Source organism: Solenopsis invicta, unplaced genomic scaffold (assembly GCF_016802725.1).
Source record: "Solenopsis invicta isolate M01_SB unplaced genomic scaffold, UNIL_Sinv_3.0 scaffold_645, whole genome shotgun sequence".
In the NCBI taxonomy this organism is placed as follows: domain Eukaryota; kingdom Metazoa; phylum Arthropoda; class Insecta; order Hymenoptera; family Formicidae; genus Solenopsis; species Solenopsis invicta.
Window position 1 is genome coordinate 1 of NW_024105335.1, and position 16512 is coordinate 16512.

The 16512-nt window shown below is 41.0% G+C and overlaps 2 protein-coding genes across 2 annotated transcripts; both read right to left on the bottom strand.

Moving 5' to 3' along the window:
- Window positions 1-2987: 2987 nt before the first annotated feature.
- Window positions 2988-3989, bottom strand: LOC105204504. The gene has a single exon (XM_011173594.1). It carries the CDS (start codon window positions 3987-3989, stop codon window positions 2988-2990), a length of 1002 nt encoding a protein of 333 aa, XP_011171896.1.
- Window positions 3990-6339: 2350 nt separating this feature from the next.
- LOC105204503 lies at window positions 6340-7974 on the bottom strand. Its single transcript, XM_011173593.1, has one exon. The coding sequence runs from the start codon at window positions 7972-7974 to the stop codon at window positions 6340-6342; it is 1635 nt and encodes a 544-aa protein (XP_011171895.1).
- Between the last annotated feature and the right edge of the window lie 8538 nt (window positions 7975-16512).

Genomic DNA, 16512 nt, shown 5'->3' on the forward strand with positions numbered 1-16512 from the left:
ATAAATGTTAATTTATTATTATAATTATTTGCCACGATATCTAAAGTTACTGTATTAGATTACATAAAATTGTTAATTTAAACATTAAATTGTTACATAATGTTTAATTATTGACAGTTATTTTTTAAAAATATTAAAATACATATTTGTTTTTATAAATTACGTTGCTGACAAAAACTGTTTATACGAAAAATTTTTTTATCAACATGCCACAGTAATAATATTTTCATAAATTTACGCAAGTATTAATTCGAAAGTAACAATGTATGTGTATAATGTTTAAAACTTATTAAAAAAACAGTAATTCAGGTAATGCACAGGCCCATGAGAAGGTGTCGAAATTAATTATGTGTAACATATCGCAATTCCTTGATACATACAGGGCTTAGACAAAATAATATGAACACCTATTCTGAACACCCGAAAAATAGGCATAATTCAAGAGAGTGGAACTTTATAAAAAATAATTATAAAAAAATTAATAAAAAAGCATTTTAAAGCTTGAAATCTCTAGTTTCGAAATTGATAAGTCATTAAATGATTTACAGATTGTTTATGAAGTTACGCGGATTTAAATGTTGATGCGTTAAATTTCAAAATACTTTACAAACTTTGCAAAGCTCCACGACGCGATATAAAAATTGCACGCAAATGCGGTTTACAGCATTTGAAAGCGTGGATCTTTACCTTTTTGCTTTTTTGATGAGCGTTGTACGATTTTTTTTCACTGAGTTAGGCAACACTGAAGCAAAAATGGCCTCTTTTCCTTCAATGTCGTATAATTCAGTGAATAAAAATTGTACAACGCTCAACAAAAACTAATTAAAGGTAAATTATAGGTATAGATTCACGCTTTCAAATGCTGTTAACCGCATTTGTGTGCAATTTTTAATTTACGTCAAATAACCTCGCATAATACATAGTAAATTTTGCCGCATCTTTATTTTTATGCATAAAACTCCGTAAAAAATCAGTATACGTTTTCAAAGTCGATATTAAAAGTGTATGTAGAAACGTTAAACTGTAACATGCGTTTTTAAAACATTTGATTTATCATTTTTGTTGATTTATCATGTTACACTTTTTTTGGAGAGTAGCTGTAGGTGATCTTTTAATTTTGCTGTTGAACGCTCACCTAATATTTGCTGAAGTCGGTATTTCAACTTTGTAAAAAAAGAAAATTGTAAAACTATCTTCCAGGGCTCATTTTAAAAAGCGAAACCTTATGATTATTTAAGTTAATTTTTCTCGAAAATTCTTTTACACTAGGAAATGAAGGAAGAATTTTAAGAAAAAAAAGCCACTTTTGCTTTAGTGTTGCCTAACTCAGTGAAAAAAAATTGTACAACGCTCATCAAAAACGCAAAATAAAGGGAAAAATCCACGCTTTCGAACGTTGTAAACCGCATGAAATTTTTATTTCGCGTCGTGTAGCTTTGCAAAGCTAAAGTAAAATATTTTGAAATTTGACGCATTCCCATTTAAATCTGCATAACTTCGTAAATAATCTATAAATCGTTTAATGACTTATCAATTTCAAAACTAAAGATTTCAAACTTTAAAATGCTTTTTTAAAAATTTTCTTACAATTGTTTTTGACAAAGTTACTCTTTTGAATTACGCCTATATTTCAGAATAGGTGTTCATATTATTTTGTCCAACCCCTGTAAATTACTAAAATTATTTTAATACTTTTGTCCACTTTTTGTCCACTTTTTGTTTACAGACAACATCATATTTAATGATAAACAAAAGCAGATTTTATATTTTTTTATATGACACACTTAATTGAAGAAACAAACTGCCTAAGACAAAAGGGAATTCGATTAAAACATTATGAGACTGGCTGTAACATGATAATTCAATTATCATCACTTTGTATGTGTGTTGATTCTGTTGCCATGCCAATAATGCAAAACCGTATTCAATTCAACGGTTTCTGTAGATGTAGCTGGTGCTATAGTTTTGGATCTCAAGCGCAGTTCGTTATCTCCTCTCTAAACATGAAAATTAGTTACGAACGAATGCAAGTCATCTTATGAATATGCAAGAGGGTATCAATTTCCAAGCGTATACGTAGAGTGAAGGGCTTATCATTTCTCGCAACTGTTCTGGTCTTTTTTTATGACGTTTGAAGGTATTCATTTGATGTGATGCATAAAATATTTGATCTGTGCAACATGTGGGAATTGTAAAGAAATTCAAGAAGCTTATATTATTAAAATAATTAGGTAAAAGTGAAATAAGGTGTAAAAGTTGTTTTTACGAGATAAAGAATTATCTCAATTTCTTATCATGTTCATGTACACAAGCCACCACCGAAACACCGTTCATTATGTTTTCAGGTGGCTTTATAGGTATCGTATTATTTTCATCATCTGTGTAAAAAAAACGTAATATGATACTCATACAATAATTTAAAATTATAAACCATTTTCGGAAAAATAATTTCAAGCATACCCGTTGTTGGATTTGCGAATTTATCCTGGGTTGTTTATTAATTCGCTAGGTTGGCTAGTACAGCCTTAGTAAAGGCTCGCGTCGAGAGGAATGGAAATGAGTAAAGAACTTCTGATCTCCTTGAGTAATATGTACTTATATTATGCTAATACAGTGTGATCGCCTCTCGGTCAAAAACGAATCTGAGCGTTCGCGAAAAGGCCCGGCAACCGGCCGGAAAACCCCGGTCCCCCTTTTTCGGAGAATTCGCAGGTGAATGATTGGAATTGGTAGAGAAAGAAAGGAGAGCGGGCCGCTTTCGGCGCGAAGAGAATGATCGAAGATGTTTATATTATGGTCCTTGAGTAGAAGGTAACCGGAGCGACCGTTGATCCCTTCTTTCTCTGATTTAAACGGGAACATACCGCCCGCCTCGAATGTATGTGACATTCGATAAATTCGACCGGTATTAAAGCCAAGCGGAATACAACAATGTAATGACTAGTAACAGAGATTAATATTTACATATATACAGGCACGAAGTTTATTTATCGTGCTAAACTGCCCGCCGTGGCGTTGTCGCGCTCATTGCAAGAATTGATGTCGACAGGCAAGAAACAGATTTTTGTGATTGGTCGCTTGTATTCAGCAGTTGCCGTCTTTATCGTAACAACTCGGATGAGATGATCAGGGCCCAGATGGCACTGTGTAATGCGGCCAAGTTTCCACTTGCTCGGAGGCGCGAGAGGATCACGTAACAGGAATAATCGTCCTTGTTTAGCTAACTGCTGTACGCTACGCCATTTCGGCCGTTGTTGTAGAGTATGAAGATAATTATTTCTCCATGCTCGCCAGATTTCTTCGTTTAATTTTTGTATTAGTTGCCAGCGAGACAAACGTTGCTCTGAGAGGTCAAATACGCTTGCCTCAGGACTCGCGGTCAAGCTCGTGCCGATCAAGAAATGACCGGGGGTGATAGGAGCATAATCATCGATGGAATCGGACGCAGCGGCAATCGGTTGGGAATTTAAAAATAGTTCGATGCGGCATAACAATGTCATAAGTTCTTCGAACGTCAATGTATGCGATCCGATTGAACGCTTAATATGATATTTGATGCTTTTAACCGCCGCTTCCCAAAGACCACCGAAATGTGGTGCTGACGGTGGAAGAAAATGCCACTTTGCACCTTCACAAGCTATATAATTTTGAAAATTTGGATCCCGCGTGGTAGTTTGGTAGGAGGCGGTTAGTTCCTGATCGGCACCGCGGAACGTTGTGCCGTTATCTGAATAAAGGGAGCTTGGAGCTCCTCGGCGCGCTATAAAACGTTGATACGCTGCTAAAAAGGTAGCCGCAGAGTAATCGGACACGAGTTCGATATGCAGGGCTTTTGTGGTCATACAGATGAACACTGCAATATAAGATTTATGAGATTTGTACCCACGACCCTTGGAAGTTCGAACGAGCAACGGCCCCACGTAGTCGACGCCCGTGTGTATGAAGGGGCGCGATGTTTTATTAACGCGAAAATCGGGTAACTCGCCCATTAGTTGCTCTGGAACACGCGCATTCTCGCGTGTGCAAGAGACGTATCGGTAGAGCACAGAACGAACAGTGGATCGCGCGCGAAGCAGCCAATACTGTTGTCGTAAAGTCGCAAGAGTTAATTGCGGACCGGCATGGAATGCTTTCTTATGTATGTCGTTAATGATTAGGTCGACGAGCGAGTGGGCTTTCAAAATAATAGGATGTTTGGCGTCACCGGAAAAATTTGAATTTTCTAGGCGTCCTCGAACTCGCAAGAGACCGTCGGAATCGAAATATGGTACGAGCGGCGCTAATGGGCTAGATTTTGATACAGATTCATTCTTCCGAAGCCTCGACAATTCGTCAGGAAACGAATTCGATTGAATGTATTTGAGCCAGAACACTCTCGCGGCGTAAATCTCGTCGGAGCGCAGCGCAATCGAGTCGTGTGATGATGCGGCGTCGGTGAGACCACCGCGTCCCCCGCGCGCGGGTTTCGAGTTTTGTATAAAGCGTAGTATATACGCGGTGACTCGCAGCAATCTCGTCCAGGACGAAAATCGCGAGTCGAGATTCCACGGTTCGAGGTGACAAGTTGCGCACACAGTTATGGACGCTCGACATCATGGCTTTCGGCATTTGGAGCTGGCCCGTCTGTCCAGCTCTTGTTTGATTTTTGGAGCCATTCAGGACCGGTCCACCAGAGGGAATAATTTTGGAGATTTCCGGGATCCATGCCACGGGAAGCGCAATCGGCGGGATTTTCGTGGATGGGTACGTGTCTCTATTTGACTTCAGGAAGTAATTGTTGGATTTTGGACACCCGGTTCGCGACGAACGTTTTCCATCGCGACGGGGTGTCGCTGAGCCAAGCTAAAACTATCATTGAATCCGTCCAGCATCGACAAGTAACTTGTGATAAATGTAATGCCGATCGGGCGAACGCCACGAGTTGCGATAACAGGAGCGCGGCGCAAAGCTCGAGACGCGGCACACTAATAACCTTGAGTGGAGCCACTTTCGACTTCGCGATAATTAACAAAGTTGTGATCTTTCCGTCAGATGAAACAACACGTAAATACAAGGCGGCGGCATAAGCTTTTGTTGATGCGTCGACGAACCCGTGTAGCTCTATATTGCTGCAACTCGGGTGATGATGCGTTCATCGCGGAATGACGATCTTTTTTATCAATCGAGTCTGGAATCTCTCCCAATCGATAGCGAGGTCAGAAGGGACAGCGTTGTCCCAATCACATTTGATTGACCATAATCGTTGGAGGAAAATCTTTGCGGTAATAATTATTGACGCGCCCCAGCCGAGTGAGTCGAAAAGCTTGGAAACAACGGACAAGATTTCCCTTTTCGTAGTGGCTATGGAAGTTGTGGTGGACACTTGGAAGGTAAACACGTCTCGGTCCGGATTCCACGCGATGCCAAGTATTTTAACGTGTCGTCGTCTTGCAAGCTTTCGTCGCAAGCGATTCCATGATCTGACGGATCAAGGTCGTGAAGAAGCTCGGAGCAATTACTCGCCCATTTACGCAAACGAAAGCAACCCTTTAACAACAGTGAAATCAATTGATCTCGTGTGTTTTTTGCGAGCTTAATCTCGTCGGCACCAAACGTGCAATCGTCGACGTACGTTTGATGATTGATTACTGGCACGGCAAGCGGAAATTGAGCTCCTTCGTCGCGAGCCAACTGTTGTAACACGCGGATTGCGAGGAAAGGAGCGGCAGCAGTACCGTAAGTGACGGTGAGAAGTTGATAGGTATCGACGGGAGCTGTGGTGGAGGACCGCCATAGAATGCACTGATATTCAGCATCGCGCGGATCGACTCGAATCTGTCTATACATTTTTGCAATGTCGGCTGCAAGCACGTACTTATATTGCCGCCATTGCATGATTATGTTGGGTAAATCGGTTTGTAGCTTCGCGCCGATCAGAAGAGAATCATTTAACGGTGTATTGTTAGCGGTTCGACAAGAGGCATTAAACACAACTCAAAGTCGTGTTGTATCGCTGTTTTCGCGAATTACGGCATGATGTGGAATGTAATACTGAGGAGCGCGTTGTGTTAAGTCGTTAAAAGTTAATTTTCTCATATGGTTTAAATTCTCGTACTCCGCGAGGAAAGCGGAATACTCTTCTGCGGTCGAGGAATCCTGCTGGAATCGTCGCTCAAGACGGTGCAGGCTCGCGAGCGCCGAGCGTTTAGAATCTCCAAGGTCGCGTGGAGGACCGTCGCGGAATGGGAGACGAACAATATATCGGCCGTCGTCGTCGCGGTAGTGCGTAGAGAGGAAGTGTTGTTCGCATTGCTGCTCTTCCTGAGTAGGGAAGTGGCCAGACGGAAGGTCCTCAATCTCTCAGAATCTGCGGAGCGTGGTGTTTAGATCGTCCACAATCGCAACTTGATGTACGTGAATGGTGTTAATTGAACTCGATCTCGCTGGCGATCCGGCCAGGATCCACCCGAGCGACGTGTTCTGGGCTATCGGTTCGTCGGGAGCGCCCCTCTTTATTCCGTCCCGAAGTATCGTTGCGTAAATGTCCGAACCGAGGACAATCTCGATGGGATCGGAACTTAAGAAATCGGTATCGGCTAGCGGAAGATTTTGAAGGTGTGTTAGTGGCGCACTCGACGGCACCTTAACGAGAGCATAATCCGACAATGATGGCAAAATGATTGCGTTAATTGAGTACGCGGGCTCGTTGCTCGTTGCAGGACTAATCATCATATTTGCGGCATGATGCGCCGCGGATTTCCTTTTGCCGATGCCCGAAACGTTGACGCGGTCCTTCATTCTCGGAAGACGTAGGAGTTGCTCTAGATTTTCGGATATTATGTTAACGACCGAACCTGTATCGATTAATGCCCGCGCGACTGCAAACCGACCGTGCGGGGAATGTACGCGAACACGCGCGGTTGTTAGAACAGCGGCTCGTTTAGTCCTAACGGGCATTGCAATGGAAAGCGAAACAGTCCTGTCGACTGTATTTATTTTGGTAGGGTCTGTCGCATTCGCCGTTTCCTCGCACGGTGATTCCGCCGGTTTCGCTAAATGAAGAAGCGTATTATGTTTTTGTCGGCACTCACGACAACGGTACGGATTATTACATTCCTTAAGAGTGTGATTTGAGGCAAGGCAATTATAACATCGTTTGTTTGTTTTTATGAATTCGAATCGACGCTCCGGAGTATAAGACAAAAATTGTGAGCATTGATACAAGGGATGATCTCCCCTGCAAACGAAACATTGAAATTTTACTGACGTCGCATGCGAGGATATTGATTTCACGGCTTTCGCTTTTGACGCGGCAGTATCGGTGGCACTGCTCGCTTTTCTTGGCGCAAGAACTTCAAAGGCGCGAATCCGTGATTCTAAAAACACGTGAAGGTCAGAATACGACGGAGGCTCTTTTGATTGTTCTAATTTGAGTTCCCACGCCTTTCGTGTTGTCTTATCTAACCGTTGCGACACTAGGAATACAAGAATATCATCCCATGTATCTACTGGACAGCCAAGGTTTTTCAACGCATGTATCGACATATCCGCAGAGTCGAGTAACGTTTGTAAATCTTTCGAGGATTCGTGCGCGGCTGCGGGCAACGCCCAGAGCGATTCTAAATGTGAATTTACAAGTCGACGTTTGTTCTCATATCGCGCCGATAAGATGCGCCATGCGACGTCAAAGTTCGCATCGGTCACGGTCAAGTGGCTTAAAGCGTTCCCGGCGGATCCGGAAACGCTCGAACATAAGTAATGCAATCGCTCGACATTAGTTAAACTCGGATCATTGATAATCATGGATTTAAACCGATCGCGAAATGTTTCCCAGCGCTCGAACGAACCATCAAACGTGGGAAGGTCGATCCTTGGTAGGCGAGAAATCGGACGTGGTGCTGTCGGAATGTCATTACTTGCGTGAGAGAGATCCATCGTTGAATTGTGTGCCATCGGCGTGATCATCTCCGTGAAATAATCGAGGGCAGCGTCCATCTGAATCTCGCATCGAACTGCTTCTCCTTGAAATAACCGTGGGTGCTCCGTTGCTCCTCAGTGGCCAGAACATGAAGCTTGGCGTCGTTGTCTCGAACTTCTCGGAATGCTTCCTTCACTCGTTCAAGTCGGCTTGTTACGGCAGCGTAGGTCATCCTTGTTTGACCCAGCTTTTTGAAATTTGTGATGGCGTTGGCAATGGAATTTATTAATTTACTTTGCTCGCAAAAATCTCCTCGTAACTCGCCATCACGCTTCTGGTGCTGAGATCGTTTCTGCGTCTCAATCAGACGTTGGCTAATTAGAGTGACTGTAAGGCAATGCACGTTATCGGCTTGAGTCCTCTCTCGACAACGATCCGGCTCGAAGGACCAATTTGATGTTGGATTTGCGAATTTATCCTGGATTGTTTATTAATTCGCTAGGTTGGCTAGTACAGCCTTAGTAAAGGCTCGCGTCGAGAGGAATGGAAATGAGTAAAGAACTTCTGATCTCCTTGAGTAATATGTACTTATATTATGCTAATACAGTGTGATCGCCTCTCGGTCAGAAACGAATCTGAGCGTTCGCGAAAAGGCCCGGCAACCGGCCGGAAAACCCCGGTCCCCCCGGAGAATTCGCAGGTAAATGATTGGAATTGGTAGAGAAAGAAAGGAGAGAGGGCCGCTTTCGGCGCGAAGAGAATGATCGAAGATGTTTATATTATGGTCCTTGAGTAGAAAGTAATCGGAGCGACCGTTGATCCCTTCTTTCTCTGATTTAAACAGGAACACCTGTCAATTGTTTCACATAAATGATAACAGTTTCCTACAATTCCATATTTAGCCCCGTCATTTCATTATTCATCGCTTTCAAGTCTTTTATTTTAATCTTGGCCGGCTCTAAAGCAGCTTCTAGTTGCTCACTTTTCTTTTTTTCCGCAACATATAGTTTACGTAAATCTTGCAACTTTATAAATAATGGCTCGTTTACCGGTTTGCACGGCAGTTTTCGCGTTTCATTAATCTGAAATCACATTACATTATGTATTCGTAAATTTTATCTTGTATTTTTTCTTTTTCACTTTAAAATTGAAATTTGTCTTATATCAATCAAGTTATTTATTCACCATCATACAACATTACGAGACAATATGAGTTGAACGCACAAATCAGCTAAGCATTCAATTTATTATGATCATACCTCATACAATACACACACGGAATTTTTTTCCATGATATCGATAAATATAACATTGTTATGAATATATTATACAAAAATTTACCATACACACCAGCGCATTAGATTCTTTCGACAACTCCGATGCACTCTTTATAACATTTTCTGTTATTATTGGTTTTCCTTTTTGAGGTAACATCTGTTTTCTTTTTTCAGTCTCTGTATGACCATTGTTCTGCTGAAAATCAAAATTTATACATTACAAGTTACTATCAAACATGCGCTTGTTGCATCAAATAAAAATTTGGACACAAAAATAAACGGGCGAGAGCTATTTAACCAGGCAGATAGTATTTTCCTAGTCAAATACTATCTTTCTAAAATAACTATTTGCCTGCAACATATGTATGTTACAGTTTAACATTAATATATACAACTCACGTGTGCCAGTTGCAACTCTTCGTGTGTTTGCGAATCATGTTCATTTTCCATTGTAACTTTGCTCGTATTTACCCCTGGTTCAAATTCCTAAACGAGTATAATGTGGTACACTACATCAGAATATATTATGACACACTAAGTATACGTACATAAAAATGTAAACATCCAATGTAGGCAAACATTTGTATTTGTTACAAATTGAATAAATTTCAATTTCCCTTAGTGTCAGGAAAATTATATCGCTCTTTAAGAGGATGCTATAGTGACTGAAGAACTTCCTCGACGTCGGCATTGCAGATTATTTTTCGAGAGAGACCAGGCTATCGCTCTTTGTCCAACGCATAAATCTGTCTTTGTTTTTCGATTATTTCGCCATCTGCGAAAAGACCTATCAACTACAGTCACTACTCTGCTTGCCATTGTTTACGTGCGCTAAGCGAAATTTGTACACGTACAGTTGTTTACATGTTAAACTTTTTTGTTAGGCTTTTGACTGGAATGACACACAGTCAGTGTTGTTTGTTAGAATTTTCCAAAGTGCGGCCTGATCTCACTTCATACATACGAGCTACAGAACGTTAGTAAATGACAAAAGTTAATTTCAGTTGACAGATCCACGAGCCAAAAATAAATAAATTTTTAACTTTTTGTTTGATTTTCTCGTAAAATTTACCAGCCCGCACTTTGTTTTGATGCGTGCTTTTATTCTGTAAAAGGATTGTGTGATCTGTAGAGCCAATTTGAAAATTAATGAACTCTGTAATGTGTCGGTAATTCCCATCACTATAGTATCATCTTAACTACTTCTTATTACTCACGGAAATTTAATTGAATAAGATTTGGCACTTCTGAGGAGGAAGAAGGTGTCATGGCGTACTATAGTGTATCCTGTATTGTTTTTTTTTGTAACTTGAGCAAGCCAGTACAATACATAGTACATACAGTCAATTTTCGCATTATCTCATCAATACAGTCTACTAAGACCCAAACACTTAGAATATGTGTGTATATATATATATATATATATATATATATATATATATATATATATACACACACACACACACACACATATTCTAAATGTTTGGGCCTTAGTGGGTATATAGAAAAGAAATGTTTTAAATTCAAAAAAATTTAATTTTTCTTAATAAATGATTTATTTAAATACTTGAAAAACATTATTTATTTGAATATTGCAATGAATTAAAAAAAATAAATTTAAATACAAAGCAAAGATTTTTTTTATATGAGAACCCTTACGAAAAATATCACTGGCTATGCATTATGATACATGTAATACAAATATTACGATAATCACACAAAGATATTACAATAACAACACGTAAATATTATTGGATTTTGTGTAATATTTTCGCACCTTAATCGACTTATTACAGGAAAAGTAATACACGGATTACAGGTAACGTAGTACAGGGATTACAGGACAATTATTCTTATATAACACAGGCTATAAAATTTTACAGGTTAAATATTACACAGGCTTGCTGTAATATTTGATACCCTGTATTATACATTTAATAAAAATATGTACAAATGTATATCATATAAATTATATATTTCTTATTAAAATAAATGTATAAGTATAACATTAGAAATGACAAATAAGCAGTTTGTTAATGCAGTTGTTTGAGTATGATATGTATATAACAAACTATTTACTGTCTTTCTGCAAGTAATATATAATAGCAGCAACAAGTTCAAAATTTCAAGATCTGAGTACTCTAACTAAACTTTAGCAGTGAAAAATTTATTATGTATTTTGCGAGTTTATTTGACGTGAATTAAAAATCGCACACAAAGGCGGTTGACAGCATTCGAAAGCGTGAATCTATACCTTTAATTTACTTTTAATTAGTTTTTGTTGAGCGTTGTACAATTTTTATTCACTGAATTATACGACATTGAAGGCTATTTTTGCTTCAGTGTTGCCTAACTCAGTGAAAAAAAATCGTACAACGCTCATCAAAAACGCAAATTAAAGATAAAGATCCACGCTTTCAAATGCTGCAAACCACATTTGCGTGCAATTTTTATATCGCGTCATGGAGCTTTGCAAAGTTTGTAAAATATTTTGATATTTAACGCATTAACATTTAAATCCGCGTAACTTCGTAAACAATCTGTAAATTGTTTAATGACTTATCAATTTCGAAACTAGAGATTTCAAGCTTTAAAATGCTTTTTTATTAATTTTTTTATAATTATTTTTTATAAAGTTCCACTCTCTTGAATTATGCCTATTTTTCGGGTGTTCAGAATAGGTGTTCATATTATTTTGTCTAACCCCTGTTTGTAACAAGGAATTGCGATATGTTACACATAAATAATTTCGACACCTTCTCATGGGCCTGTGCATTACCTGAATTACTGTTTTTTTAATAAGTTTTAAACATTATACACATACATTGTTACTTTCGAATTAATACTTGCGTAAATTTATGAAAATATTATTACTGTGGCATGTTGATAAAAAAATTTTTCGTATAAACAGTTTTTGTCAGCAACGTAATTTATAAAAACAAATATGTATTTTAATATTTTTAAAAAATAACTGTCAATAATTAAACATTATGTAATAATTTAATGTTAAAAATAACAATTTTATGTAATCTAATACAGTAACTTTAGATATCGTGCAAATAATTATAATAATAAATTAAAATTTATATAATTTTTGTATAACTTTGTTTAGGTAATATTCATTACGTTTATAATATTCGGTTTATAATTAAAGCCTTTAATTATGCGGAATTAAAAGAAAATGTAAAAAAAGATTTACAGAAATTTTTAATGTGCAATCTCGTTATTGGAAGAATATTTTCATATTATTTACTCACGTGTTACGTCCCGACCGAGCGCGGTCGCCGTTGAGCAGAATACGCGCGTTTCGGCGAAACTGGCTGTTTCGAAGCCTAAGCTTTGGGGCTCTACAGCCCAGGAGCGTATCACGTGGCCGGATTTACCGGCGGACGGGCCCGGTTTTCCGCAGCCAATGGCCTAGTGAGGGAAGTTAGTAACCTCAGAGGGTATGCCGCGAGAGCGCGAGTATGGTGGCGTCGGAATCGTTCCAGGGGCTATCTCCTTCTCGGATTAAATAAGCTATGAATTCTACCAACTCGTGGGGGCAATGGTCACAATCGAGAGGGTGGCGGCAGGCAGCTACGGGCACGCGGCAAGAATCGCACTTCTGCGGATTGTATGGATGGCCAAGATAGATATAGTGGGTAATTACCCCGAGATTAATTCCTTTCTTAGTGCTCGAGTGTTTGCTTTTACACTCGAGGCATAATACCGTTGATTCGTCGTCGTTGCAAAAATACAGAGCGGTTACGCACTGGGCACTGCGTAGCCATATACTGAACGAGCGATTCGCTTCGCGTTGGGCACGGACCGAGAAAATAGCAATGCGCTGCGGTGGGCACATACTCTAATTTACCGTGTACTTATTATTCTTCAGGGCATAAACATGTGCGCGTCTCTTCAATCTCTATTATAGTAGGCTCGGTGTTAAGGTATGGCTTGTCTTCTGAGTCGTACAAATGACGCGCGAGGTCGTTCAGTGCTTCGTAGCACTCGACGCAGTCAACCGCGGTCTCCGGAAATGAGATTAAACGATTGCAGGACGAGCAGCGTATGGCTTCTTCGTCCCCGCCGACAATTAAATAATGACGCGTGACTGAGTTGTAAAATACGCGGTTGCGAAGGGGGAGGTTATTTTGGCACCTGTCGCAAATGATAGTGTGATTAATTTGGTGCTGATGGAAGGTGGCCAGGCTACACAACGCGGAGTTAAGCCAATTGAAGTATGGGGCTTGGGTTGAAAAATACGTGTTATGTGACATGCCTTATTGGACGTTGCGACTTAGCTTTTAGAATGATGGTTGCTGTTGAGACTGTTGCCTCTGCCTTGGTGGCCGCTCTGATCAGGTGATGATCGTTCTCGTCCTTCTCGGTTGTCCGGTTGTCTTCGGACCTCGACCGTGGTACTTCTGTTTATGCACTACACTCGCGTCGCGGGGTTGCGTGCATGGAAGCGGGGATGCATGGAAGCGGGGGAGGTTAAGCGTGGAAATTAAGCGAAAGCGTGTGTGTATAAACTATCCTTTTATTACTACGACATAAAGGGTAAAAGAAGTGAGTTACAAAAGGACAATTTAAACTACGATTACATTAAAATTAAGCTTACAGTAAAATTTAAAATAACGGTGGATTTAGAGTTAGGCTTAGAATTAGAATTAGAATTGGAATTAGAATGTGTCTCGATTTAGGATTTGAGTTAGAGTTTAAATTAGAATGGATTTTAGAGTTAAAATTGGAATTAGAGTGACTCGCTTGGATTAGCGCGAACTAGTAGCTCAGGGGAACTCGGTCGCTACAATTGCGACACGGAACCGTCCTGGCTACACTAGCCCTGATCTCTACTGTCGAGTTCGAACTGCCCGGAGTCGCGGGCTGCATCCCTATTTATATGATTTTGAGATAAAGCTCTGGAAAAAGCGCGGCAAGTCGGTACCCTTAGTGGGGGTTGCTGCTGATGCAACCACCACTCAGATTTCTTAAATGAGGAAGCTCAAATTCAAGTGCCGTGCGGGCGGACTTCTCCGCCGCGACCATCCGGCACTGAGAAATGTCAAGGAAATGTCAGTTCACGATTTTATGGCTTTAACGGTCGCGCAACATATTTCTCCGTCGCGGTAGCTTTCAAGTGCCGTGTGAGCGGATTTCTCCGCTGCGACCATCCGGCGCTGGAAAATGTTGGATTGAGATTTTATTACTTTTCGAGTGTCGTGGGCGCAGTTTTCCTCTCGCAACCCTCCGTCACTGGAAAATGTTAAATATGATTTTATGACTTACTGGCCGTGCATGCAGATCACTCTGCCGCGACTATCCGGCGCTGGAAAATTAATCTGTCCATGGGGAAATTTTCTAAACTGAGAAGTCGTTATCTTTCTATATACTTACAGTTCATGATTAACGTAACGACCATTAAGCTTTAGTCGTTTCATTAATCATGAACTGCGAGTATGTAGAAAGTGGTGACTTCTCAGTTTGAAAATTTCCCCATGGGCAGAATCAAAGTCCTTGGGTGTACATAATAAAATAACATACACACCATTATTAATAACAAAAGTCATCGCTCAATGTCAAGGGATAGAAGTGTACCTTTTATGTTTATATCTTTCTGGTTAGTGTCCGTATTCAATGATTATAGTAAAATTAGCACATGACTTCCGTTTCCGGCGGTTTTGGAGAGAGAGCTAGGAGTGTTAGTTAGTGGAGTATAAGGTGCGTTTGGTGTGTGAGTGAGTGAGGTGGAGGGATTGTGTGAGCGAGAGGAGCGAGGGGAGAGCGAGAGGAGTGCGTGGGAGTGAAAGGAGGTGGAGGGAGAAAGAGAGGATCTGGGAAAAATAAGCGAGTGAGAGACAGTGAGAGAGAGGAGTGAGGTTAGGTAGACGGCCGATGCGAGAGGTGGTAGGGGGGAGAGAGCAACGGGTGACACTCTTTTGGACACAGCACGATTGGACACCAACCAATCATCTTGACTTATCTAACCAAACCAACGGAAAAACTCTAGGCATCGGCCGCTGTGAGTGGTGGTGTCCAATCGTGCGGTGTCCAATCGTGCGCACCCCGAGAGCAACTAGAGAGCGCGCGAAGAAAGTAACTATAGCGTGGAACGTAGAAGGATATAGAGAGGCGACGAGCGAAAGAGTGTCATTGGTAGAGAGTGTAGAGGGCAGGATGGAGAAGTACACGCGTACGATGAATCTCGGTAGGGAGAGAAGTGATAGCGTAGGGGAGAGCGCGATAGAAAGCGGAAAGAGGAAAAGGGAGATGTTGGGAAAAGAGTCGCAGGAAGAAGAGGGGGGCGGCGGAGATTTTTAAGCGTAGCCACAAGACAACCAGGTCACCGGCGGGAAGGGGGGTGAGGGATGAGATGAAGGAGATGCTACAGGAAATTAGAAGAGAAATAAGAGAGGGTTTAGGAGGGGTGAGAGAGGAAATAAGGAAAGAGGCGGAGGGACAAAAAGAGGCGATGAGGATGGAGGTAGAAAGGATGAAGGAGGATTTTAAGGTCAGAGAGAAAAGATGGAATAAAGAGAGAGAGGACTTAAAGAGAATGATAATGAAGATAGAGAAGGAAGTAGAAGGTTTAAAGATAGGAAGGAAGGAGGATGAGAGAGGAAGCGAGGGAGAGGTGGAGAGGGAGGGAGGAGGTCTCAGGGGTTGCAGGGAGGTAGAGGAGTGGAAAGAGAGAGTTAAGAAATTAGAGAGAAGATGGGAAATGAAAGAAAGGGGGGACAGAAGGCGAAGCTTGATAGTAAAGGGGATGAAAGGTGGGGAAGGGAGTTTTGAAGGAAAGAGTGGAAGGGATAATTAAAGTATTAGGGATACGAGTGGAGGGTAAAGTGGAGGAAGTTAGGAAAGTAGAGGGAGGTAGAAGAGAGAGGGGGGAGATGGTGATAGTGAAGATTGTAAGAGGGAGGTGATGTTAAATAAGTGGAGACTAAAAGGGAAAGAGGTATGGATAGAAGAGGATTTAACGTGGGAGGAAAGGAGGATTAATTGGAAGGCGAGGAGAGTGGCTTCAGAAAGAGGATGGAAAGGGAACAGGGTGAGAATCAGGCAAAAGGGAGCGTGGATTGGAGGGGAATGGTGGTCCTGGGATGAAGAGAGTGGAGAATTGAGAAGGGGAGGGGAGAGAAGAGCTACAGTGGAGGGATCAAGTGAGCGGGGGGAAGGAGGGGTGGAGAGGGGTACGAATGGGGGAGGAGGAAAAGGAGAGCAGTAGAGCGTGTAGTCGAGGAGAGTGAGGAGAAAGAGGAACGGCGGACAGCAGAGGGGAGAGGGAAAGGAAGTTATAAAGTAGCATTTTGGAACGTAGCAGGGATAGCCAACAAAAGGGAAGATTTTTGG